Source organism: Mesocricetus auratus, unplaced genomic scaffold (genome assembly GCF_017639785.1).
Source record: "Mesocricetus auratus isolate SY011 unplaced genomic scaffold, BCM_Maur_2.0 Super-Scaffold_100691, whole genome shotgun sequence".
NCBI classification, from domain to species: Eukaryota; Metazoa; Chordata; class Mammalia; order Rodentia; family Cricetidae; genus Mesocricetus; species Mesocricetus auratus.
In genome coordinates, this window is record NW_024429267.1 from 437,083 (window position 1) to 462,977 (window position 25,895).

The 25,895-nt window shown below is 44.6% G+C and overlaps 1 protein-coding gene across 2 annotated transcripts in view; it reads right to left on the minus strand.

Moving 5' to 3' along the window:
* Positions 1-25,895, minus strand: part of Thsd4 (thrombospondin type 1 domain containing 4) — a 544,450-nt gene that overhangs the window by 405,637 nt on the left and 112,918 nt on the right. For both annotated transcript variants that reach the window (XR_005874742.1, XM_013117385.3), the window contains exon 5: positions 14,576-15,023. Coding sequence is in view for 1 of the 2 variants with exons in the window: in XM_013117385.3 (XP_012972839.1) it covers positions 14,576-15,023 (448 nt within the window). In the remaining variant the exon portion in view is untranslated. The remainder of the gene's footprint in view (positions 1-14,575; positions 15,024-25,895) is intronic.

The following is a 25,895-nucleotide window of genomic DNA, read 5'->3' on the forward strand; positions in this document are numbered from 1 at the left end:
TGTCCACGACTAACAACACAGCCAGAGCCCTTGGCCAGGCCCTCTTCAAATGTATTTCACATGTCACTCATTCAATCCTCACAGTCACCAACAGAGTAAATGTCATAGTTTTATAGATTGATTTTTTTTCATGGATGGGCCAGCTGAGGCACAGAGGTGACATGGAGATTGGGTGGAACCTAGGTTTCAATCCAGACAGGGTGGTGCCATCAAGTGCTCTGCTCTTTGTTCTCTCATCTTTTCTTGTCTGAATTCTGTTTATTCTCAGGGGCTCCCAACCTCCAACATGCAGGAAAATCACCCAGAGATCTTGCTCCCGGGAGCCCTCCCTGAGTCATTTCTACCCCACAACTCTGGGACGAAGTCTATGAATCTGTATCTTATCAAGTGCATCCATGAGACTGATACCCAAAGAAAACAGGCAGTTCCATGTGGCGTATTTCTATCCAGTTTGTAAATGGCAAACACAGCAGCATGTGACATTAACAATCAGAACCACTAAGTCACATATGAAGGCCCGGCCCTTTCCTGATGGCTTGGCTGAGGACATCGACAAGGGTGAAGTGTCTGCTCGCCAGGAGTTCAAGGCACGCACATGATACCTGGCTGAAAAGTATGAGTGGGACATCGCTGAAGCCCGCAAGATCTGGTGCTTCAGGCCTGATGGCACAGGCCCCAACATTCTTACTGACATCACCAAGGGTGTGCAGTACCTGAATGAGATCAAGGACAGTGTCGTGGCTGGCTTCCAGTGGGCCACTAAGGAGGAAGCTCTCTGCGAGGAGAACATGCGTGGAGTGCACCTTGATGTTCACGATGTGACCCTCCATGCTGACGCCATCCACTGAGGAGGGGGCCAGATTATCCCCACAGCCTGTCACTGTCTGTATGCCAGTGTGTTGACTGCACAGCCCTGCCTGATGGAGTCCATCTATCTGGTGGAGATTCAGTGTCCTGAGCAAGTCATGGGTGGCATCTATCGTGTCCTGAACGGGAAGCGTAGTCATGTATTCGAAGAGTCCCAGGTGGCTGGCATCCCCATGTTTGTGGTCAAGGCTTACCTTCCTGTCAGTGAGTCCTTTGGTTTCACAACTGACCTGCGCTCCAACACTGGCGGCCAAGCCTTCCCCCAGTGTGTGTTAGACCACTGGCAGATCCTGCCTGGGGACCCAATCCCTTCGACAATAGCAGCCATCCCAGCCAGGTGGTGGCTGAGACCCGCATGCGCAAAGGCCTAAAGGAGGGCATACCAGCGCTGGACAACTCCCTGGACAAACTGTAGGCCGTCTTGCACAGCCACATACTGCACAGTGCCCACCAGACACCTTGAGACTGTCCCAGTAGTGCTGCTTTGGAGGCCACCCTGCCATTGTTGAGCGCTAACCTTGATGCCAATTCTATTTATTTCAGTATTCCAAGGCAGTGGAGTCGCGCTCTGCAGGCTGGACTGGTGGGCCATGGGGTGGGCAGGACACAACTCTTTATCATTTTCAGAGGGAAATGCCCAGATATCAAATAAACGCATTTAGAGGTTTAAAAAAAAACACTATGACTTGTGTACACACACACACACACACACACACACACACAGCTTCTTAGGCTTGTGAGATGGCTCAGTGGGCAAAGACAACCCCTGGTACCCACATGTGGAAGGAGAAAACGGTTCGGCTGGAACCTTTTGCTCATTCCTGCCCCGTTCCTCTCTCTCCAAACCCCAACCTCTCAGAGAATCTCCAAGAAAGAAAAGGCACCAAAAAGCCCAGTTCCACATTCCTGTCAGCTGTGGCAGCTCCTCCCCTAAAGTTGCCAGCAGACCGAGTCCCCACCTCAAGTGCTTAGCTTACGGTGGACACAACATCAGCCCTCACCTACAGGGCATAGAAGCTCCCTGCTTCAGTTTGGGTGTGTGAACTCTCTGGTCCAATCTCTGGGGCCAGAAAACTCACCTGGGAGTTGCTCTGCCTAAATAAATGTGTTCTTTTACTTTTTCAATTTGGCCTGATCTGGCTTACTGTATCAGTAGAGAAACCTATTATCACAGTACAGAAGACCTTTTAAGAACCAACTCCCGTAAGCTATCCTCTAACCTCTATAGAAATTTTCTGGCATGCACTCAAACACACACAAAGTTAACAAATAAAAATATAATTAAAAAATTAAAAATAGGGTCTTGGGCCCTATAGCAGTTGCAGGTGGCAAGAGGTTCAACAATAAGAGTGCTTCCCCGGTGATGTCAGTGTACCAGTCCCAGCCCCAGACTACACGGCAGCAATAAAGAGCCACACCCACCTCAGCCTGTCTCCAAATCAATTAACCCAGAGGTGCGGGTCTGCAGAAAGTTAAAATAAAGCCCTTTAACCTATAGGTGTGACCACTGAGGCCAGAGAAATGGTATACTCTGCCTAAGATCCCAGTGGACACAGAGGCAGGGTCCAGAGACTAACCGCAGCCACACCAGCCACTGTCCTGAAGGTTTTCCCTACAGAAACAGACCATATCAAAGAGCCAAATGCTCTGTTTCTTGAATAACCACACCTGCATGAAGCTGAGCTGCTCCACGGTGAGGCTCTGGCCAGAAGCCACCCTTCATTAACCTGGTAGCATGTGTCCAAACTGAAGATCCCCAACCACAGAGACCATCTGCTTCATACCTCTCTATGAAGAGAATGGCGGTTTAAGTGAGACTGGCCCTTACAGGCTCATATATTTGAATAATTGTTCTCCAGTAGGTAGAACTGTTTAGAAAGGGTTAGGAAGTATGGCCTTGGAGGAGGTGTGTCACTGAGGAGCCTGCAAATGTATACAGCTACTATGGAAATCAGTGTGGCAGTTGCTCAGTGTGATGGGAGTTGATCCACCTCAAGATCCAGCTACACCACTCTTGGGCATACATCTATATTTGTTTTATTTTGTGGTCCCTTAGAAGCCTATTAGTTTTCCAATGAGACAGAAAGGGACTGGATCCAGATGGGAAGGGAGGTGGGAGGAACTGGGAGGAGAAGAGGAAAAAGAAAACATAATTGGGACATGTTATGTGAGAGAAAAAACAACTATTTTCCAATAAGAGGGAAAAAGGAAGGGAGGAAGGAAGGGAGGAAGGAAGGAAGGAAGGAAGGAGGGAAGGAAGGAAGGAAAGAAGGAAGGGAGGGAGGAAGGAAGGGAGGGAGGGAGGGAGGGAGGGAGGGAGGGAGGAAGGAAGGAAGGAAGGAAGGAAGGAAGGGAGGGAGGAAGAGCAAATGACCCTGTAGCAGTCCTCAGTACTCTCTTGGAGAGGAAGAGCCTCTACAGGATGTGTTATACTGCTTCTTGGGGCTGTGCTGATAGATAGCTCAGTTGTCAACGTGCTTGCAATGCAAACATGGAGACAGAATTCAAAACCCTAAATGGGATGTCTACATCACATTCCTCTCTTCAAGGCTCTGGAATCTATGAGGAAGAGAGTGGAGAAGATTTTAAGAGTCAGAGTTGAATGGCTTCCAGGAAATAGCATTTTCCAGACATAAAGGGCTGAAACACATACGAATTCACAGTGACCATGACAGCATGCACAAGTTCAAACCTGACAGTATGGAGGAAGGGAAGCGGGCAATCAACTCCACCCCCAGCCAAGGAGTTATTGACATTTGATTGGTGCTGGGAGAGGGAAAGTCAGTGTATTTGATGAGGTGACACCTGGTATACCAACGACACTCCAAGGGCAGGTCCCATGCTCAGCAGAAGTCAGCCAACACAAACCAGACTCATTGAGAGGCAGGAGGTGGGTGGGTAGGGACATGGAAAGGATCCAGGGAAAGGGAATAATGATCATTGTGAAAACTCTTAATGGACAAATAAAAACGTTATTAAAAAACTGAGTTCATTCCCAGGAGAGAGAGAGAGAGAGAGAGAGAGAGAGAGAGAGAGAGAGAGAGAGAGAGTATGGCACACAGCACCTAATGCTGGTGCTGTCTAAAACTGGGACAGCTCTAGAAGCCTAGGTCAGCCCAGCCTCAGAGGGTTGATGAAGCAGCTGCAGCCCTAAGGAGTGAGGGTGACACCAAGCAGAGAAGGGAAATCCTGTTTTATGTTTCTTTTGGAGATTACATCTGCTTGTACTTGTCTCCTATTATCAGCATATGATCTCTTCATTTTAGCACTCTGTGAAGTTAAAATTTCCAGGTTATAGACTGATATACATTTGTTAGATTTTTAAATTGGCTGTTTCCTGATGTCATAGGCTGAGTCACCCTTCACCTTGTCAGTAATTCCCTCTCTCTCTCTCTCTCTCTCTCTCTCTCTCTCTCTCTCTCTCGTCAAAATATGGACCAGCCTGTAGAGAACTGAGCCTTCTCTATGGGGCACAGTTTCTCAGAGTATTCAGGCCAGAAAACTGGTTTGTGGGGGTGGGGGTGGGGGAGTGGGGTTAGGAAGCCATGTAGAAATAGAACAGGATTATTCTAGATGGAACCAACAAAGGAATGCCCTCGGGGACACAGCATCCCCTCAAGTGCCCCTGTCCGCCCCAGAGAGGGAGGGATGTTTCCACTGGAGTCTTACTGGAAGAGCAATGAAGATGCAACTGAATCCTTATAAAGCAGTGTATGCCCTCTCCAAAACTCTGTCTCACAAGTGCCCGGGGATGCTATGACTCACAGAGAATTATGGAAGTTCTGGCTACATTTCTAGTGACCCTGATTAATTGGAGTTGACAATTTAGAGTGCCTAACTCCACTGCTCAACAGGCCACCATCAGTGATCTAACACTTACCTTTTGGTAATTAAATTACTTTGCTCTCCAGAGGAGATGAGGAGCACTGTGCCCAGTGAAGATGGTGCCAAGAAACCTGACCTTGAATCTGCCCGGGTAAGATATGTATTTTTTTTAATCCTTGAAGTTATTCTGGATTCAATCAAAAGATCAGCTACCATGGTAACAGAGGGGCACATCTAACTTCTCCCCTGAAGGAATCTAAAAAAGAAATCTAGAAATGTTCCTGTGCCTTCATGAGGAAGAGACTGGTAGAAATGAAGACATTCTACAGAGACACTTACATCTCTCAATCTGACTACTGGACAGTTGAAACAGAGGACCCCAAAGAAACAAGACATACCCCTCCTTGGGATATGATCCTGGGAGGAGGAAAAGGCACCCACCAGAGGAGAACATGTCCCTAAGAGAAACACTTCACAACTTCTAACAGATTGCCCTACAGGATGAAATTGCAGCTAAGATAGTGATGGGTCATTGGTGGGTGGGACCACAATTTGGCCAGACTGCTTTGATGTGCAATGTATATATATATATATATATATATATATATATATATATATATATCCTTGGTCCTCTATTTAAACTTTGTTCTCACTTCAGGACCCCAAAAGGAAGAGGGATTTGGGGGTTCCACTGGATTTCTTTCTTTCCAATGTGATTGCATTGAATAAAAACACTTTTCTATTTTCCACTTTCAACTTGTTTCTTTTAATTAGCTTATTGAGGACAAGTAGCCAGACCTACCTGGGACACAGATGGTGACCCCCCAAGTCAGTAACTTCTATATGACTTAGGTAAAACCCCGACTTAGGTGACGGGAGATATGGCTCAGTCAGAAAAGTGCTTTCCATGGAAGCATGAGGACCTGAGTTCAGATCCTCTAGGACACCCCCCCATCCCCTATGAAATGCCAGAATCATGCACATTCCTGTAAACCCCTTGACTAAAGGGACAGAGACATGGGACAAAGGGACTAAAGAACAGCTGTGAAGCTCACAGGCTAAAGAGACATTGAGAGAGACTGACTCAAAAAAAAAAAAAAAAGAGGTGGAGGGAACAGTTTGAGGAAAGACATTGGGAGTTGACCTCCACACACATGAACATTCATGCATGCACATGCTCTCTCTCTCTCTCTCTCTCTCTCTCTCTCTCTCTCTCTCTCTCTCTCTCTCTCTCTCTCTCTCTCTCTCTCACACACACACACACACACACACACACCTCACCTTATCTTCTCGTGGACTAAATCATCACAAGGCATGGCAAACTTTGCATCCATCCCTGCCTACACCTAATCTCCAGAGATGGATTTGGGTGAGGCTTAACTCTGTGTGCACCAAAGCTGTCTGCTCATGGCGCTGTTCAGTGAATGGGGGCTTAGCGAAGCCCGCCAAAGACAAACCCAGCAGTTCCAAACCTATGAGCAAGCAACTGGAAGGCTGGCACTCTTGGCAAACCTTCTCCTACTCACTTTTTTCATAGATGGAAAATGGGATTCAACCGCCATCCAAAGAACAAGGATACATAGACCAATTACCAGTTTGTGTGCACCATCTCCTTTCTTGAGCCACACTGGACCAGCTCCATCCACACCTTTCAGAAGGGCCCCTGCCACCGCCCACCACTCCCATAACCAGTGAAATGGTGTGTCAGAAGTCAAGGCATTGCATTTCATTCATGATCTGAGGTTTTCTTAATTCCCAAGAGCATCATTTTTCATTCGAGAGAAGAAGCTCATAATGTTCCCCCAGAAGAAAAGTTTTCTTCTCATTCCAGGGCATAGGTCAAAGCCTGGAAGCATATGTAACTAAATCCATCCACTCACTCAGAAGAATGTTTTCTTTTTTTAAAGACAAGGTCTCATGTATCCCAGGCTGGCTTTGAACTCACCACATGGCCAAGGATGGCCTTGGAGTTCTGTTCTTCCCACCTCTACTCCCTAGTGCTGAGATGACAGGCTGCATCATGTCTGCTTTATGTGGTCCTGAGTATTAAGCCCACAGCCTCACAGATTATAATCAAGCACTCCTCCAACTATGCCACATCCCCAGCCAGAATCCTCTATTTTTAAGTTCTCTGCACACACATACATACAACTAGGCCCTGTCTCAGGTCATTCATGTACTTCTGATTCTTTAAATTATCTGTAAGAGTCTATACCTCTAAGAACATTTTTTAAAAGAATTTTGCTGCTGACTAGTTAACAAAGTACACATTTATTCAGACATGCAAAGTGTAAACTGTCCTAAGAAACTTAAACTTCCATCAACAAGGGTGGCTTCCTCAACTTCTGATGCCTGCCTGGTAGAGTATGAAATTCCACTCCAAAGCAAAGAGTCACTATGCTAAGTGTTGAGGTTATGAGGGCACTGAGAAGACTGCACCAGTTTCTTTCAGAGATCACATAGGCCAACTCAAGAAAGACACATAGACTCCTGACTGGGGGTGGGGGTGGGGGTAAGGGAGATGGGTGTTTAGCCAGCAGGACACTCAAGGTCTAATCACAAAAATAAGGAGTTCACATCTTTTTTTTAATGGTAATAGGTTTTTTTAAAAAAGAAATCAACATACTGGATGTAGCCAAAACTATGACTGAAAATAAAAAAAATGTGGCTGGCAGAATCAATGGAGTGGGAGGAAAGGGATCATTTCTTTCTTTCTCAAAGGGTGATGGAAAAAGGTTGGAAGATGACATAGAATGAAACAGACAGGAACAGGAACGATCTCTCTCTCTTCTCTCTCTCTCTCTCTCTCTCTCTCTCTCTCTCTCTGTGTGTATGTGTGTGTGTACTTGTGCACACAAGCATCTCCCTCCACCACCCTGGTGTTTATATGTGCACATACACATGCATGGGCCAGGATAAACATGTGGAGGTCAAAAGACATCTTGAGGGTGTCAGTTCTCGTTTTCCACCACATGGATCCTGGGGCTCGAACTTAGATCATCAGGCTCTATGTTAAGTGCCTTTACCTCCTGAACCATTTCATTGATCCTATACAATATTTTTATAAGCATGTTAATTGTAAATAGCACATATGTATGCACAACTCATATGTGTAACTTTTGTTATATATACACACATATATATACACATTATACATATAAATATAGAGAAGAAAAACTACCATAGAAATTCCAAGTCCCCTGAGTAGAAAGCACAGGTGCCAAAAGCCCCTACACCGGCACTCATTTCTAAGCTAGAAGCAGTGTTGAAAGAAGGTGTGCTGGAGCCCATTATGTAGCCAGCCCATTTAGTCCCTGGTCCCATGGTTCCCTGCAGGCTTTCAAACCTTCAGTTGTACACTGAATGAATGCTATCTAACCATATCTAAATTCCTCCATCAAATAGCAGCCAGAAAGTTGACTTTCAGCTCCCACTCATTCACTTTTCGGTCTAGACACAGGACAGAGCTACATTTGCCTACAGAGACCCAATTCAGCTGTCCCAAAGATCTGTTTCATATCTTCCATATCTTCCCTTCATTGTCACTTAACTAGGACAGAAACAACCAACCCCATACAGATAAAAGAAGCCCCACTCCAGGGAAATCTGCAGTCACAAAGCTCATGACGTCTGTGCTTGCTGGAAACACAGTCTAGCCTCAGGCATCTTTCCCCTCAACAAGTGAAGTGACTCATGATGATAAGTCTAAGCTTGAGATGGCTCCTTCACCAGTTAAAGCCCTTGCCACTCATAACCTGGTCCCTGCATGGAACCATGTGACTCTACCAGCCTACCTCCTCCAGAAGGGACACAGCATCAGTCTAGTCCCTAAAGAGAATGCAGTGAATTCAGTGGACCTAAAGGAAGAAGCTAGGGAGAGACAGACACCTCAGTCACAGACATCTTGGTTGGTTAATACACTTAGCAAAATCTAATACAGACCCAGAAGCAGATGGTAGAAAAGATTAACTTCATCTTCTAAGGCACCAGAGGTTTGGTTTCTAAACAAACAAACAAACAAACAAACAAACACAAAAACCACTCACTACCTTTAAGTCTAGGACAGTGATTCTCAACCTCTGGGCCATGACCTTTGTGGGGGTCAAATAACCCTTTTACAGGGGTCACATAAGACCACCAGAAAACACAGATATTTACATTACAATTCATAACAGTAGCAAAATTACCATTATGAAGTAGCTGGGGGGTCACCACAACACGAGGAACTGTGTTAAAGAGTAGCAGCATTGGGAAGGGTGAGAACCACTGCTCTAGGGCCTTAACAAGCTCCTGTGTAAAAGACACAACTGTTGACCAGACTGCCTGGTCTTAGCCACAGCTGACAAGGCACGGGGCAGCAGTGAATCGGGGACACCTCTGTGTGGGCTCTTCCCTTCCTAAGACAAACTGTTGGGAAGTTCTTCACCCTTTGGGAAGGCTTCCTATTCTCCAGAGGTTCCTGAACTGCCTCATCCCCTTCTGCATCCAGGAAGGAGTCTAGGTTGCACTTCCGCTTTTTCCATCCCCTGCACCTGGATGCTCCACCTCCTCCCTGGCTCCATCCAGGTCCAGTAATGACCACTGCTTGGAGATTTCAACCTGTCCACATACAGATGGGCTGGGGTGTGGTTCAGTGGTCTAATGCCTGCAGCTGGGTTTGACCTTTCCATACAGGACCCTATGGGAACCTCACATAAGCCTAAGGGATGGAAGTTATTATACTCTGCACCTTACGGGAAACTCTAGAGAGTTAAGTGACTCTCCAATCCAAGGATACTCATCTCAACACACAAGTTAGCTCTACTTGCAAAGCCATCTACCCCCCGTCATATAAACATTTTTGTTGCCACTTCATAATGGTAATACCCCATACAGCCTTGTAATTTTATTCTCCAATTAAACCAGACTGGTATTTGCTTGCTTTAAAGAAAAACAAACAACTAAAAATAAACAAACAACAACAATAAAAACCCCACAGGGTCTCCAGGCATCTCTAGCAAGCAGCCTGAACTGGCCTTGGACTCAGAATCCTCCTACCCGATTCTCCCAAACATGCACAGCACCTTAAGCTGCTTTTTGGCTTTCACTCTGAATAAAATGTTTCACATGCATCTAAAAAATCAAGCAAGGCCCACATCATGTTGCTGGATTTTGATCTGTTAAAAGATCCATTCTGAAAAAAAAAGAAAGATCCATTCTGGTTAAAGGTTTCTGATTATTCATAGCAGGAAGGAGGAAGGGGCAGGGAAAATAAGGTGCACCCCCACCACCTGGTAGGCCCCTGAGATCCTAGCACAATCCTACCTGCTTCTTTCTGCCCCTGGTTAAGCCTTTCTCTGTTCCCACATGCTCTTTTTTTGTCCTTGCTGATCATCTTTATAAACCTAGATTAACCATCCCCTACTCAGTAGAGTCTTCCCCAACCCTCCCAACCCAGGGTCACCACTCTGTGCTCCCAGGATTCTCCTCTGCTTTGCCAGACAAGTACCTGCAAGCAGGACTTTCCCTGAAGCTCTTTAGACCAGCAGTTCTCAACCCATGGACCACAACCCCCAAGAAACTTCTACATCACAGTTCATAACAATAGCAAAATTACAGTTATGAAGTAACAACCAAAGAACTTGATGGTTGGTGGGATCACCACAACATGAAGAATTGTACTGTATTCAAGGGTCACAACATTAGGAAGGTTGAGAAGCACTGTTTTAGACCATTATACTGTGGATGGAGGAGCCACGAGCAGCGAAGACAGAGCTATGATTTATATAGCTGCATAATAGTTGCCCCTAAGCTGGCCCTCCTCATAGTCATTACCATACATCTCAAAATTGAGCACCTTGTTGTAAGAAACTTAAAAGGTGTGTGTGGGGGGGGTGGTCCATCAAAACCAAAGACAGGCTGAGTGCAAGTTTAAGGGTGGAGTTAAGACACTGGTGTTTAGAGCCTGCACTTGATTACACCCCATCTTCCTCTTCTCCCAGATACTATCCAGAAGAGAACTAAAAGCACATGTGTACTTTTCAGTCTTTGGAGAGGACCTAAGTACTAGCTTGCATCCTCTGTTTCTTTAGGTGATGTTTTCTACAATACTATCCTTGGCTTTTTTCTCTGGAGTAGAAAGGTCTACATAGTTTAGGGATGCACGTCATCTCTTCATAGGCATCAGGAAGATGTCTACTTGACGCTGGCTCTAGGAAGCTAGGATGTTGACACTGCTCTCCTTAGAAAAGCCTGTTTGGAAAGTTGGGCAGGGCCTGAAGTCTAGGAGTTCAGACTTCAGGATTGTTCTCTTCAACCTCTAATGGCAAGCATAGCCACCAGAATTCAAGTATTTGAATAAACAATCTAGTTTACACAGAATACCTGCTTTCCTTTAGGAGTCTAGAACTTTGTAATGAGAAAGAGAATTGGATACATGACCAAATCCCTCCCAAAAGTGAATCTCTAGCAGAAAATTCACATGCTTCTCATTAATTCATCAATAAAGGACCCATGTTGATATTCCAAGGACAGGACTCTTGGAACCCAGAGCCTGGCTGTCTTTGGACTTGGTCCCATGTGCCTTTCTCTTTTCTGGGCTTTCCTTATATAATCTCACTGTAAGAAGCTATGATGACAACTATATATTAAGTCACATAGAACATCCAGGAAATCATTATACCCAGAAATGGCCTGGAGACTCCTTAAAAGGGGAAATTTTTAAGTATTCATGGGCCATGGTGTAAGTCACAAGAAGTCCAGAGCTTATAAAAACAAGATAGGCAATATCAAGACCCATGGGAAATGATATCTCCCTATAAAGGCAGGCAGAGTGTGTGACCTGGACAGTCGCAAGCACTGTATAAATTATCACAACAAAAATATGGAATGAAACCTATAAGGTACAGAGCATTTGATTTTGTCCTGTTTTGGAGACTTAATTTCCTACTTTTAAAATACTCAGAGCACTGGGTGTGGTGGCGTACACCCACAATCTCATCAGAGTCCAAGACAATCCTCTGCTACATAGTGCATTCACAGCTGACCTATGCGGCATACCTCCCCCAAAATCAGGTAACATCATGAATGAACTCAGATGAATCTTTCTCTGCATTTCAGTCTCCTCAAAGTATTTCCTCTGGCTCCCAAGGAAGCCATGGCTTCTACCTAATGAGAGCGAGCCTGCTATTGTCAGCATGAATCTAGCACAGAGGCTACTTTAAAAATGCAAGTCCAGGGGACAAAAGACCAGAGAGGTGACTGGCTCATTTCTGTCTTTCTGTACCATTCCTAGATCTGTTTTGTTTGATTTTTCTCTTTGTTTTGGTTTGGATTTTGGAGACTTGGTCTTTCTCAGTAGCCCTCACTATGTAGACCAGGCAAGTCTCCAACTCATGGAGATGAGCCTGACTCTGACTCCCAAGTGCTGGGATTAAAGACATGCATTACCACACCTAGCCTGAGCTCTCTATTTTGCAAACAATAATTGGATTAATAAATTGATATTCTTAGGGCTGGAGAGATAGTTCATGGGCCAAGATCACTTGTTCTTCCAGAAGACCCAAGTTCAGATTCTAGTACCTACTTCAAATGACTCACAAGTGCCTATAACCCCAGCTCCAGGGGATCTGAAACCCTCTTCTGTCCTTCTCAAGTACTCACACACACAAAGCATACACCCTCTCTCCGTGTCTGTGTGTGTGTGTGTCTGTCTCTCTCTCTTATACACACTTAATTAAAACAAATCAAACGAAAGAAGGGCTAAGTAGATGATGGTTCACATTTACTCCCAGCGTCCTCTGTCCTTTCTTTCCTCTTTATGATTTACTTTGATCTCAAAATTATAAGATGTACTTGTCAATGGGAGAATATGTTCTACTTCACCAAAGAATTTATTTCATTTTAACAGAACAGCAATGTTTATTCCAAACAAGAGCCACATCTGATCCTGGAGGCAAGTAACTCCTTACTTTTTCAATTCACAAAACATTTTTAGACAACACCTCATTTGATCCTCATAACAACACTATAAAGTAGATTTGACTATTTTTTCATTATGAAGGATCAAATGTAGAGCCTCATGCATGCTAGCCAAATTCTCTACCACAGAGCTCCATCCTCAGTCCAATAAGACAATGGGACTTTCATCTTCCATGGCACGGAATTCATTGCAATTTGGCTGGCTGGCTAGCTATGGCTTTAGAAAAATGAATGCTTTTATAGGAACGAATAATCCCTGAAATCTCACCATGGAGGAACAGACTAAAAGGCAAGGCAGACTTTTGGAGGAATTATTATGATCACAAATTAAGTCACTTCTATGGACCCCATAGCAGGAAATAGATTTTTAATGAGGAAATTGAAGCTAATATGTACCAGCTGTCCTGTTACCCACTGACGAGTATTAAGGCAGATTAAATTATTAATGAAAACTGTAGCAGCTTAGAAACTTAACCTCTCCATATTCCTGCCTTCCTCTCTCTTCTCTTCCTGGTTAGACACTGCCGTTAGAAGCAGCGCACCTGATCAGACAGTTTGCAACCATCACTTGCTTTACTACCCAGTAGTTGTGGTGTCTGCTCAAGTTGTTGAACCTTGCTTTGCAACTGTGAAATGGAGAAGACAACGACTTCATAGTCAAGCAGAGGGTTAAAGGAGACAGGAAAAGTAGCACATGCAATGTCTGGCTTGAGGTGAGTTATTAATAAAAACAGAGATTATTGAAATATGGGAAGAAGGAGGGATCAGTAACTACTTAATGAATAATATCCAAAGTGAGCATTCAGACTATCCACACCATGACAGTTATTCAAATTCTTAAAATCCTTGAAAACACCCCCACGAGTGAGAATGTAATTGCTGGCCAGAGCACTCTGTAGGAATCTACCATTCCAGCTCACCAGGCTTCTCTCTTAAGATGGGACACTCCATGGTCTCCCTACTTTCATCTTTGTGGTACATCACTTGAAGTGTTTTCTGTATGGAGTATCAAGGAGCCTCCAAGAAGACTGCTAGGTAGCTCCTGTCCAAATACCTACTTCCTTGGTAGCCAAACTTCACTTGACCCATAGAGCAAAGAATAAAGATTATTGAGGCTAAGAAGATGACTCATTAGGTAAAGCGCTGACCACAAAAGGGTGTGGTGATATGTGCCTGTGATCCCAGTGCTGGGGAGACAGAAACAGAAGGATCCTTGGGACTTAGTGGCCAGCTAAACTGCTGAATCAGTGAGCTCCAGATTCAACGAGACGTTTCCTCAAAAAATAAGGAGGAGCTGGAGAGACAAATCAGCAGTTAAAGGTATATACTGCTTTTCCAGAAGACTCAGGTTCTGTCTCAGCACCCACATCAGGTGGCTCACAGCTGTCTAGTTTCAAGGGACCCGATGTACTTTTCTGGCCTCCATATACTCCTGTACCCACATGAGTTATATAGAGTCACAGAGGCCCACACGCATACACAGAAATAAAAATGAACACATCTTTAATGAGAAAAAAAGATAATGTAGAAAGTGTGTGGGGAAGACATCTGACACAGGTCTCTGCCCTAAACACACCTGTGCACACATGTAAACAGGTACACACATGCATAATCATACAATCACTTTGGCATACGCTATTGAGACTTTTGAAGTTATCCTGAAATGAACAATTAATAATATCACTATTACACGATTATTGAAGTGACTCCATCAGCTATGTATCTTTTTTTAAGCATTAGCTTTACACAAACACACACACACACACACACACACGTGCATAAATACATGGAAGGAAAAGGAAGAGAGAAGAGATAAAAACCTGTTAACATGGTCCCCTCAGTCTCCCCTGTACTGGGTGCCAACTGATCAGAAATGAAGAAAAACAGCTTCCTCCAAGCCCAAACTGAGGTGTTGCATACTCACGTTGGTGTTGCACAGTTTGTACTGCCGATAGGCCCCGATGCATGAGATGGCTGTAGATCGCAGATGCTGGGGAAAGGCCTGAGCTGTCCCATGGAGCCTGGCACCACTGTTGCTGCTTAATTCTGGGCTGTGGAAGAGACTTGAAGCTGCAGGATAGCTTTGATCATGAGTCAAAGGCAGCTGATACATAGAGGCCTCAGAAGCTGGCAGTCCAGATCGAGGGCCACTGTCGCTTTGGTAGACAGGTCTACTGTGGGGGAACTGGTGGGTTGGTGGCCTGTAGCTTTGTCTAGAAGCAGATGCCTCCTGGGACCTGGAATGTCGGGATGAAGGCCTCTGTCTCCGAAGCCTCTGTGGAGTGTGTGTGGTATCCGTCTGTAGTGGTAAGATGTAGGGAGCCTTCCCATAGCCGTACTTGCCAGGGCCGATGGGACCTTGGGTCCTGCTCCTAAAGACAGGAACACAACAAAGACCAACAGAGTCAGTCCAGAAGAGACATGGAAGCCAGAGCAGAGGCTCCCTATATTAAAGTAAACTGGAGGTAGGAATCAGTGGTTAGATGACCCGCAGGTAATATAAGTGGTTGGAAACAAAGTTACAGTCTGTGGTCAGTATAAGCTCATTGCACCATGAAACTTAGACATTTCTGCAGGTCAGAAACTTAGGGTTTCTGAGACCTGTAAAGACAAAGTTGAAATTTCAGCCACAGTTACTTTCCCATTCACTTTTTTTCCCTTAAAATGTTTTTCCCCCTCACTCAGCTGTGTCTGAATTTTTTATGATCTCCATGACTGTGCATATCCAAAGAGCATTCTTGGGTAAATGGAGCTTAGCCTGAGCCATGACATTCTCCTATTGTCTTGAGACCCAACTTGCATTGGCCTTAAAAGACCAGTGTGGATTAAATGATTGTCTACCATTCCATAATTCCTGAGGAAACCCAGCTAAGCAATGAGTTGTCCTCATGCTGGTATGAATCTTTAGCTTTGTAAAGATTCACTGCTTTCTGGGACCTTGTGAAAATCACATACTCGGTGGTTATGCTCATAAATGCTTAAACTCTGCATTTCTCCAAGTCCAAAGGCCCTGATGTGAGGCATTTGCCCACTTCTATGACGTAAATACTCCCATCGTGTCCAGTTTCATGACACCAGTGGGAAGATACAGTCAGCTCTAACAAGCAGGTGAAAAACCAGTAGAGCTGGGAATGTAACTCACTGGCAGTGAACATCTACACAAGGGAGAATGTCCTTCACATGGACAAGGCTTCATTTCCATCCTCAGGACCAGGACTGCAAAGGAAAACCAGAGCCAGGCCCAGAACTCTGCTGCCTGTCAATTTAGTTCCCTAGCTTCTGTTTTTACTTATGTGGATGAGGCAGAAGAGAGCAGCAGATCCTCTGTAGCTGCAGTTACAGGAAGTTATCAGCTGCCAGATGTGGGCACTGGGAACTAAACTCAGGTCCTCTGCAAGAAGAGGACATACTCTCCAGTCCCATACATGTCAATTTATTGTACAATGGCTGTGGACAAAAGACTAGAGCTAGAATGGTACAGATAAACAAAAGTGAACCAGGAATATGTTCCAGGACTCTAGTCTCACACCAAAAGCAACCAGAGCAGAATGCTAGGGTAAGAACATTAGAAATAAGCTACTTAATAGTGACTGGGGGGTTCTAAGGCAAGAGGAAACACACATGTACAAGGGATCTGAGAAGGTGTCCTGGTCATTGAGAGGAGAGAAGCCCAGCATGCAGTACTCTGTAGAAGGACTTAAGCAATTTGATTCTTACTTGAGAAATGACTAAACTCGATTAAATGACCGCCAAGGTTGAGCCAACTCTAAAATTATATGCTTCCATAATAATTAATTCTACATTTATGTAAAACTGGAAATGTGCCCAAGGGTTTCTACAGGATGGCCCCATTAAAATAAGCACATTAAAATAGCAATCAAGGTGAAACATTGATTTTTGCCCTCCTGGGGAAATTCTTTCTCCACTCTATATAACCATGAATATAAAACTTAACAGAGCACAACTAATTATTAACATCTTTATCACTAATTGCACCTCCATTCTTGGCTGATACGGTTTTGAATTAAACTAAGCTGCAGTATTTATTTTACCTTCAGGCATTTCTCAATTAATCTTGGCAACACTTGGGACTCAGTTAATGGTGGAGGCTTTAACAGATGCCATTAAGGAGTTAGTCTTAGACTACATATAGGACTTGGACCCAATTTGCCTTTTTCTTTCTTGTGGCAGGCCAGGTAAAATGAATGACATCATAGAAAGGCAAAGGAAGGAATTTTGGAGTGTGTATGTTTTTAAGTTCTGAAAGTCTACCAAAATTGAAATTTAGCCTCAAAGTAAGTGCTCGGTGGAGACTCTAGATGAAGGTAATGGCAAGACCCACACAACTGGAGTAGGACTATCTCACAGTTGCTGGTGCATAGGATATTCTTAGAAGACAGGTTCTGGGGTACAGAGGTGGCTCACTTGGTAAAGCACTTGCTGTGCAAGCATGAGAAGTTCAGTTGACTCCACCCAGAACACCCTCAGAAAAGCTGGCTTACTGGCTGGCCAGTCTAGCTAGCCCAGTGAGCTCCAGGTTCAACAAGAGACTTTATCTCAAAAAGTAAGGGGGTGAGTGATTAAATAAGACACCTAACTTTGACCTCTGACCTCTTCATGTGATTACACACACACACACACACATGCTCCACACTCACACACATAGGCCACTTTGGTTTGAGAGGCATAGAGCCTGAGACCCTACATTTCCAACAGTCTCCCAGGAGAGTCCAGTGCCGTGCTAGTCCACAGACCCAGAGCTTTGAGGGACAAAGTCACAGAACTGAACTGAACTTCCAGAAAAAGGGGACAACATTTAAGATCAGAAATGATTGATATTAGTGAAGAAAAAATAGCAATGGTGGTGAAGGAAACAAAAACATTCCTCTGCGTTTGTGGTATATTTTAAAAGTTTGCTTGCCTGTGGACAGGCTGCCCTGATATCACACATTGTTGAAGCCACTCTGCTTGGTAACAGTCATGGACAGCAGAGCAAGCTGGGATGGATGACTATGGAGACATCTTCCCCAAAGCAGACCCTCACCCCAAAGGATGAGACACATATATACAAATGTCTAGTTTTGTATTCACATTGCCTTCTGTGGTGGGGTAGGAGAAGGGGGAAAGAGGGCTCTTCCCAAAACTTTAAAACCATTCAGAATATCCTAAAACTACCCCATCTTTGGAAAAACAATGATGTGAAAGTATTAAATGGTAATTTATTTCTGATAAACAGACAATGAGCAAGTAAGTCAGACATGATTGTGAGCAATTTGATTTCTGAGTCCTTGACTCCTAACATAGAGTTGAGCAACAGAGTCATCCCCACTTAGCTGGGACAGCATTTGTTTTCCTTGTGACCCATCAGAGCAAACAATCCTGGTGGTTCAGGGTGGCCTCTTCCTCACCAAGACAGAGACCATCTGGCCACTTGCAGGGGGCCTCGACAGAATGGGGTAAATTTATACAGAGTTGTGACAATAAGCACAAATGTGGCCATGGGGTCTCATGTGACTTTTTAACCCTTCTAGGAAAACATGCAGTAGCAGCCTAGGGGAATGATAAGTTGGCTTATTCTTAAGCTTTGTCAGAACCAAGCTGTGGAATTTTACTTTAGGATCTCCACTTAACAAAATTTTGGTTAATTGCTGAAAAGTTAAACAATGTGCTGGTTAGTTTTAACTGCCAGCTCCACAGCATCTGGAGTCACCCAGGAAGAGCAGAATTAAATAGGTTAGATTGGCCTGTAGGCATGTCTGTGGGATTGTTTTGTTAGTTGGTAGAAGAAGACCTAGCTCATGGTGGGTGGCAGCATTCCCTAAGCTGGGCCTTGAACCATGTAAGAGTAGGGAAGGGTGGCTAAGAGCAAACAGGCAGGCAGCATGGATACACTCATTTCTATCTGCTCTTTTAAGGATTTGTTTCTACCTTGACCTCCCCACAATAAAGGACCACCATCTGAAACTGTAAGCCAAATAAACCCTTTCCTCCTGTGTGACTTTTAGTTAGGGTATTTGTCACAGACATGAAACTAGAACCAACAATAAGAGAAAAGTTACAGTTCAGAGATCAGAGATGTGAAAGCCAGAATTCTGTAGTGGTCTAAGATACATACCCCTGAAGCCAAGAATCATGAGTTTGAACCTCAGCTCTGCCACTGGTGAAAAAGAGGCAACCCAACTAGCTTAGAGCATAAATAGGCTACTTGACCTTGTGCCTCCATTTTCTCCTAATGGGGCCGGAACTAGGTTACTGCCCAGTGAAGCACTAGAATGTCAATGTGACATTTTTGGAGACACCCTCTAGGGCAGGCAAGTCACAGCTGGAACCATTAGTGATGATGTTTTCTATGTTCCATGCTGTTAATATGTCTCACTCTAACCCCAGTGCTAAATCCATACTCATTTGTAAAGACAGCATCACAGTTTGAGCATTCTGACTACAAGCTGGTCCTGATCACCAAGCCCTAGGACTGACTCTAGGCTAGTCTGTGGGGGTACAAGTACACCTCCTAGGGGTGTGTGTGGTCACAAGAAGCTTGTGATTTGGCAGGGTTGGGGGATGATTCTATTTGTTACAAGCCCCTTGGTATCAGTCATACAGCAGTTTGAGGGCTAAACTTCAGCAATAGCTCCTAGGTATTGCCATACACATCTAGAAACAGCACAGCCCACTCTGGGCTCAGTATCATAGACTAGTTCTTCTAGTCCTCCAGAACTTCTTTCCAAGTGACCATCAGAACCACCTAGAACACCTGTTACAACAGACTGTGACACTCCACCTGCCAAATCAGACTCTGTTCTGAGAATCTATATTTCCAACAAGCCAAGGGAGGTTCTTTTGATCTGAGTCTAGGGAACACACTGTGAGGACTGCTGGTCAGTCTACAGCACCCCACCCACACAGTTCTTGTATTTGCCCTTCTTCTCACCAGGAAGTCCACATTCTTCACTTGACCAGTGAAGACGCCTACTGTATCTTCTGTTCCCTAGACCCTGGATGGACCAGTCCTGCCACTGTTCCTGCAGTTTCTATAATGGCCTTCCCAGCCTTGGTCTGTACTGTTTCCTCTGCCCAGGCTGCCTTCCCAGCAAAGGACCTGAAATGCACACTGACCTACTACTGAGGTTCTTCTCAGCAACACTCAGCCTGATCCAAACTCCAATACAGTTGGCCACAGAAAACATATACTTCCTTGACCTCCCACTGGCCCCCATGGAGCTGTCATAGTACAGCTGTCTTTTCTTATGGGTAGTTACATTCCTGCTTGAGTCACTAGAATGCAGGCTCCCTGGGGGCTAGCTCTTATTTATCTGTATCTCCATAGCCTACCATAATGGGTGTTCACTTTCACTAACTAATCACTGATGGGCTGGAGAGATGGCTCAGAGGTTAAGAGCACTGACTACTCTTGCAGAGGACATGTGAGATCAATTCCCATCATCCACATAGTGGCTCACAACCTTCCATAATTCCAGTCCCAGGAGATCTGGCCTCCTTAGACACTGCACACACATGGTGCAGAGATATAAATGCAGGCAAAACACAATACCCATACACACGCAGATTAATTTAACTAAAAATAATAATTAACCACTGAAAATGGTAAAGCACACATGAGTGGTGCCAGTCACTGACATTTGTTTCATTTCTTTGATATGAAATAGCCAAATGACTGAGTAGTGGTAAAATATGCTAAGATCAAATGAAATATTATATTTTACCCAAAGAGCATTAATAAGTTGTGGTCCTGAGGATGAGGTCACCTCTCTCTATGTAAGAATCAAATTTTCGTTGTTGGGTGGGAAACTTCCTGACACCTAGAGATGAAGCAGGTCCTTGGACCATAAGGAAGGTTCAACAAGAGCTGGAACATACCCTCTGTCCTCAAAATAAGAGAAAAAATATAGCCAGACAAATAGCTTAATAGTGAAGCAGTTGCCCTGCAAGCATGAAGGAATCCCAGCACTGGGGAGTCAGAGATAGGCAGACCCCCAGGGCTTGCTGACTAGACACCTGGTCTACTTGTGAGTTGCAGGTTAGTAAGAAGCTATAAAAAAAGAAAGAAAGAGAGCAAGAAGGCAAAGAAGGAAGGAAGGAAGGGAGAGAGGAAGAAAGAAGGAAGGCAGGGGAAGAGAGGAAGAGAGAGAGAGAGAGAGAGAGGTGCCAACTAAGAAATAACACCCAGGCCACATACACACACACACACACACACACACACACACACACACACACACACACACACACACACACGAACATGCAAATGCACGCACATACATTTTTTTAGAAGAGTAAAGAATTTAGAATTCCAACCTGTGCATGTTTATCTTTTTAGTTAAAAAGCTACTCAGGCAAGGCAAGCACAGCCACTAGTAATCAGTAGATGGCTTGCCACATCTTAGTTCCCAGCATAGCGTAGAACGGGCAGTGAGAGGCCTTTGGGAAGCAGACCTGTTTATGTTCCTTATACTTTCCATGTTTATTTCTATTCTCTTTTCCCCTACAGCTCAGTCAGGCCCCTGCAAGAGGCCCAGCCCCTCAGCTGTGCTAACATTAATCACATTCAAGGATCCAACATCCCAGAGAGCAATGCCCCTGTGACTGCCACCTTCAAGAAACCTCAGGAAAGAAGTCTGAGAGCTGAGGGGGGTGGGGACTCTGCAGAGAGACCACTTAAGAGCTCTGTTGCCTTGAGTGTACCAAAGTCTCCTTGCATGGCTTTGCTGGGGGAGGTTCAGGGTTTTCCACCATCAGAGAAGTAGCATTCTTTGCACACAGGTACAGTAGTCAAATTGCTAGAGGAAATAAGTCCTCCCTAGAGAAGACAGCAAGGGTGTTTGGGGACAGAATGATCAGATCCTCCTGAGAGAGCAGACTGAGATAGGGGTGGACGGAAGACCCTGTTCCAGATCCTATTGAAAACATGGTCCACACTGTGTCTAATAGAGAATGCCCACAGGAGTAGAAGGAGTCCTTCCCACCACATTCTAACTTTTCACCATTCTGTAGCAAGCAAGAACACCTAACAAGCCCAGTCTTAGAGTCAAATTCTAGCATGCTGAAACGTGAGGCTATGTTTCATAAACTGTAAGTACAGAGATGCAGAGTCTGAGGGTTGCCTCTACTCCTGGCTCACGACACACATGGACACCTTCCTGCTCTCTCCTCCTCCCACATGGTCCTTGAAGCTAGGAGAAGCAGGAGGGAAATGGGATGTGCACAGATGACCATCATTCACAGTTCGTCAGCAAGACCAAATGCTGTCTCTTAAAAAGGCTTTTAGTACTATTGCAGAACAGTGCCATCTGGATATGCAACGCATTCACAAACTCAGAGCAGCTGTGGCTTTCTACACAAAACCTGTACAAGATCAAGCCAGTCCAACATTCCAGTGTGCGTGGAGAGTGGCTCAGAAGACCCCACCCATAGTTTCAAGTTATTGGCAGTTGGTGGCTGCAACTGAGAAAGAGTTCTTTTCCTTTGAGGGTGCGGCCTCTGGTATATTGCCCATGCTCCAGAGAATGACCTACACCCATGCACATACAGCAGCTCTAATTAGACCCAATGAGTATAAAGAGGCAAATGGGTTATGAAGTTGGGTGGGGTACTTCCTGGGACATCTGGAGGAATTGGAGGAAGGAGGGTAGAGATGACCAAAATACACAGTATACATGTATGAAATCCTCAAAAGAACACATAAATTTGATTTAAAAACAAAAAAAACCATTTTAAGGATTTTCTAGGGATTAGGACTATAGCTTGGCTGGCAGACAGCTTGCATAGCCACACACAAAGTCTCGGGATCCTGCAAAAACTAGGTATGGTAGCACACACCTGTAATCTAAGCATTTGGGAGGAGGAGGAAGGAGGACCAGGAGTGCAAAGTCATCTCCAGCTACATAGTGAATTTGAGGACAGCCTGGGCTACTGGAGATACTTCAAATAAAAAAGTAAAGATGTGTGCATGCACGCACGCATGCATGCACACACACACACAAATGCTGGAGTGACAGTAGGAACTACATCTAACAGCGGTTCTTCTCAGTACTGGCAGATGTGCAGGAATCAAGGTCTGCTAAACCTGCAGCAGCTAAACCTGGTACTCTAGCAGGAAGGGTGGTCTGAGCACCTGTCAACTCATCTCTCTTAGAAACACCTCTGAGGACTAGCACCAGAGAAGAGCCAGATATCACATAATGCCTTTGAAGACTGTAACACCAGAGAAGAGCCAGATATCACAAATGGGGCATGGAGGCATATGCCAAAAACCCAGCTCTAGGAGGCTCTAGGAGTTCTGGAAGTTCAAGGCCAGCCTATGCTGCGATAGTGAGTTCCAGGGCAACCCAGGTTGCAATCTGAGATCCTGTCTTGAAACAAAGTAAAATTATCACAAGAGGAAAGGAATCTTTAGGTGTGGACTGTGCTGATAAAGAACCAACATCTAAGCTGCAGAGGGCAGAAGTAAAACTTACACCACAGGCAATGGAGAAGGTTTCAGGGCCTTAGAATCACCCTTCCGAACTCGAGGGGAATATGAGTCTGTGGAGCAGGCAGACAAGAGAGGAACCAAGAGGCAACAACCAGAGATCAGTAAGAGGCTGCAGCCGTGGGTGAGTACAGAGATCCACATGCTTTGTGGAAAGTCTGTCACCAACACAGCAGCTGACTAGGACATGGTAGTAAGCCATGTGGTGACCTTAATTGTGACCGTGGATCATAAATCTGAAGCACAGTCTACATGCCCTTCAATGGAGCAATCCAGGGCTGGCTATGCTATGACATATTCAAATACTGAAGTAATGAGGAGGACATTTGAAGGACAAGGCAGGTAGATGCCCATATGCAGACATAAGAAGCTCTCCAAAGGACAGTAAAGTGAATGGAAACAGAACATAGAAGACACTATACTCAGGACATTGAGGGACCCCTGTTTCTGTGTGGGGGGAAAAAGAAAAAACACATATAGTAAATGCATGCATGCCCAAGTTACATTGCAGAACCAATAAAAATGGAACACTAGGGAGACTGGAGAGATGACTCAATAGTTAAGAGCACTTGGTGCTCTTCCAGACGACCCAGGTTCGATTCTCAGCACCCACAAGGCAGCTCACAAACATGAAACTGCAGTTCCAGTGCATCCAGAGCCATCTTCTGGCCTCCAAAGGCACTGCATGCATGTGGTACGTACATGCAGGTAAAACACTCATCCACTTAAAATAATAATTAAAAAGCTTAAATGGAATATTGATTTCTTCTGGACATTAAGCTGCTGTGAAATAATGCTCTGTACACTGTAAAGATTTGTCACTCAAATTGGTTTAATAAAATGCTGATTGGCCAGTAGCCAGGCAGGGCAACCAAACTAAGGATGACGAGAAGGAGAAGGGCAGAGTCAGGAGATGCCAGTCAGATGTGAAGAGCTCAAGAAGGGCATATTGTACTGAGAAAAGGTACCACAACATGGCAGAGCATAAATAAGAAATATGGAGTAACTTAAAAATATAAGATCTGGTTAATAATAAGCCTGAGTTATTGGTTGAGCATTTATAAGTAATATTAAGCCTCTGTGTGGTAATTTGGGAACCAGCTGCCAGCTATTTGGGACTGAGTGGCTCTGAGACAGGAAACATCGACCTACACGAAGCCTAAGAGGATGGGGTACAGACAGACCCACTTGATTTCCTACTATTTTGTACTGCTATTGCCTTCTCACACTACGCGTGGGCACGCATGCGCACGCGCGCGCACACACACACACACACACACACACACACAGCTTTCAATACATGAAGGTAATATGCAAACAAGTCTACAAAACCCAACCATTTATATGTGGAAATGAAAACAGGTATCTCCTGGCAGAACTGTCCTGATACAGTGTCAAAGAAAGAACTCAGTGAGGAATCTTAATTCTTATACAGATGTCTTATACAGATGCAGATGTCTCCAGAAGGGACATACAATACCACTTATGTACATCACAAAGGCTGGGGTGGGGATGATCAGAAGCCAAAACATTCTTCTAAAATGTAGTTCTCAGCAGAGAAGATGTGTACTCCCAGAAAGATTCTAGATAAAAAAAAAAAAGCCAGGGGGGTCAAGGTAATCACAGGGAAACCCACAGAAACAACTAACCTAGGCTCACAGGAGCTCACAGTCTGGACCAACAGCTAGGGAGGTTGCATGGGACTGACTTAGGCCTTCTACATATGTGTGGCAGTTGTGTAGCTTGATCTACTTATAGGACTCCTAGCGGTGGGAGAAGGGCCTGTCCCTAGTGCTTTGACTGGCTTCCAGGAACCTATTCTTCATACTGGGTTGCTTGGCCCAGCCTTAAAAAAAGGGGAGGTGCTTAATCTTATTGTAACTTGATATGCCATGCTTTCTTGACACCCTTGGGAAGTGTGTCTCTTTCTGAAGAGAAACAGAGGAGGAGTTGATGGTTGGGGCGGGAGGGGGGGGGATAGAGGGAATGGTAGGAGAGAAGAGAGGGGAAATGAATAAATTAAATTAATACAAAAATCACATAAAAGCAAAAGCAAAACAAAACAAAAAATCACCATCAAATTGCATACCAGGGTGAGTGAGGCTTCTTGGGACCCAAACCTCTTTATGTAAAGAAAAGTAGGGATCCTACAATGTTCATCCCTCTACTTTCTGAGAAGACAAGCACACCTATCCAGTCCCTGCATGGCTGAAAACAACCCATCTACCAGGCAGTCAATTTAGGAACCTCTTGCACTTTGATTTTGCTCACATTGACCTGGGCATAGTCATTACCCTCTATGTACAACACTTTAATGGGACCTGGGAGTGTGGTTCCGTCAGTAAAATGTTTGCCTTCCAAATGTCATGATTGGAATTTGATCCTTAATACACATGTAAAAATCAAACATGCTGGCTAGCCATCTAGTTCAATCAGTGCACTTCAAACTGTGTGAAGATTCTGTCTCAAAAAAAATGGTGGATGGGTCACCCAAATACACTTGCATATACACACATTCACACCATGCGTTACACAAACTCACATACAAAAATAGATAGATAGATAGATAGATAGATAGATAGATAGATAGATAGATAGATAGATAAACAAAACCTTTCTGTGACTCATCTCTGGCTAGAGAACTTAATTTAAATCTGGAGGATTTTAGGTTTGTAGTTATCTGATTCTCTTCATCACTAGTCCTCAATCTTCTTGGTTACTCTCTCTCTAGTGTTCAACTCCTCTTGTATCCTGAACT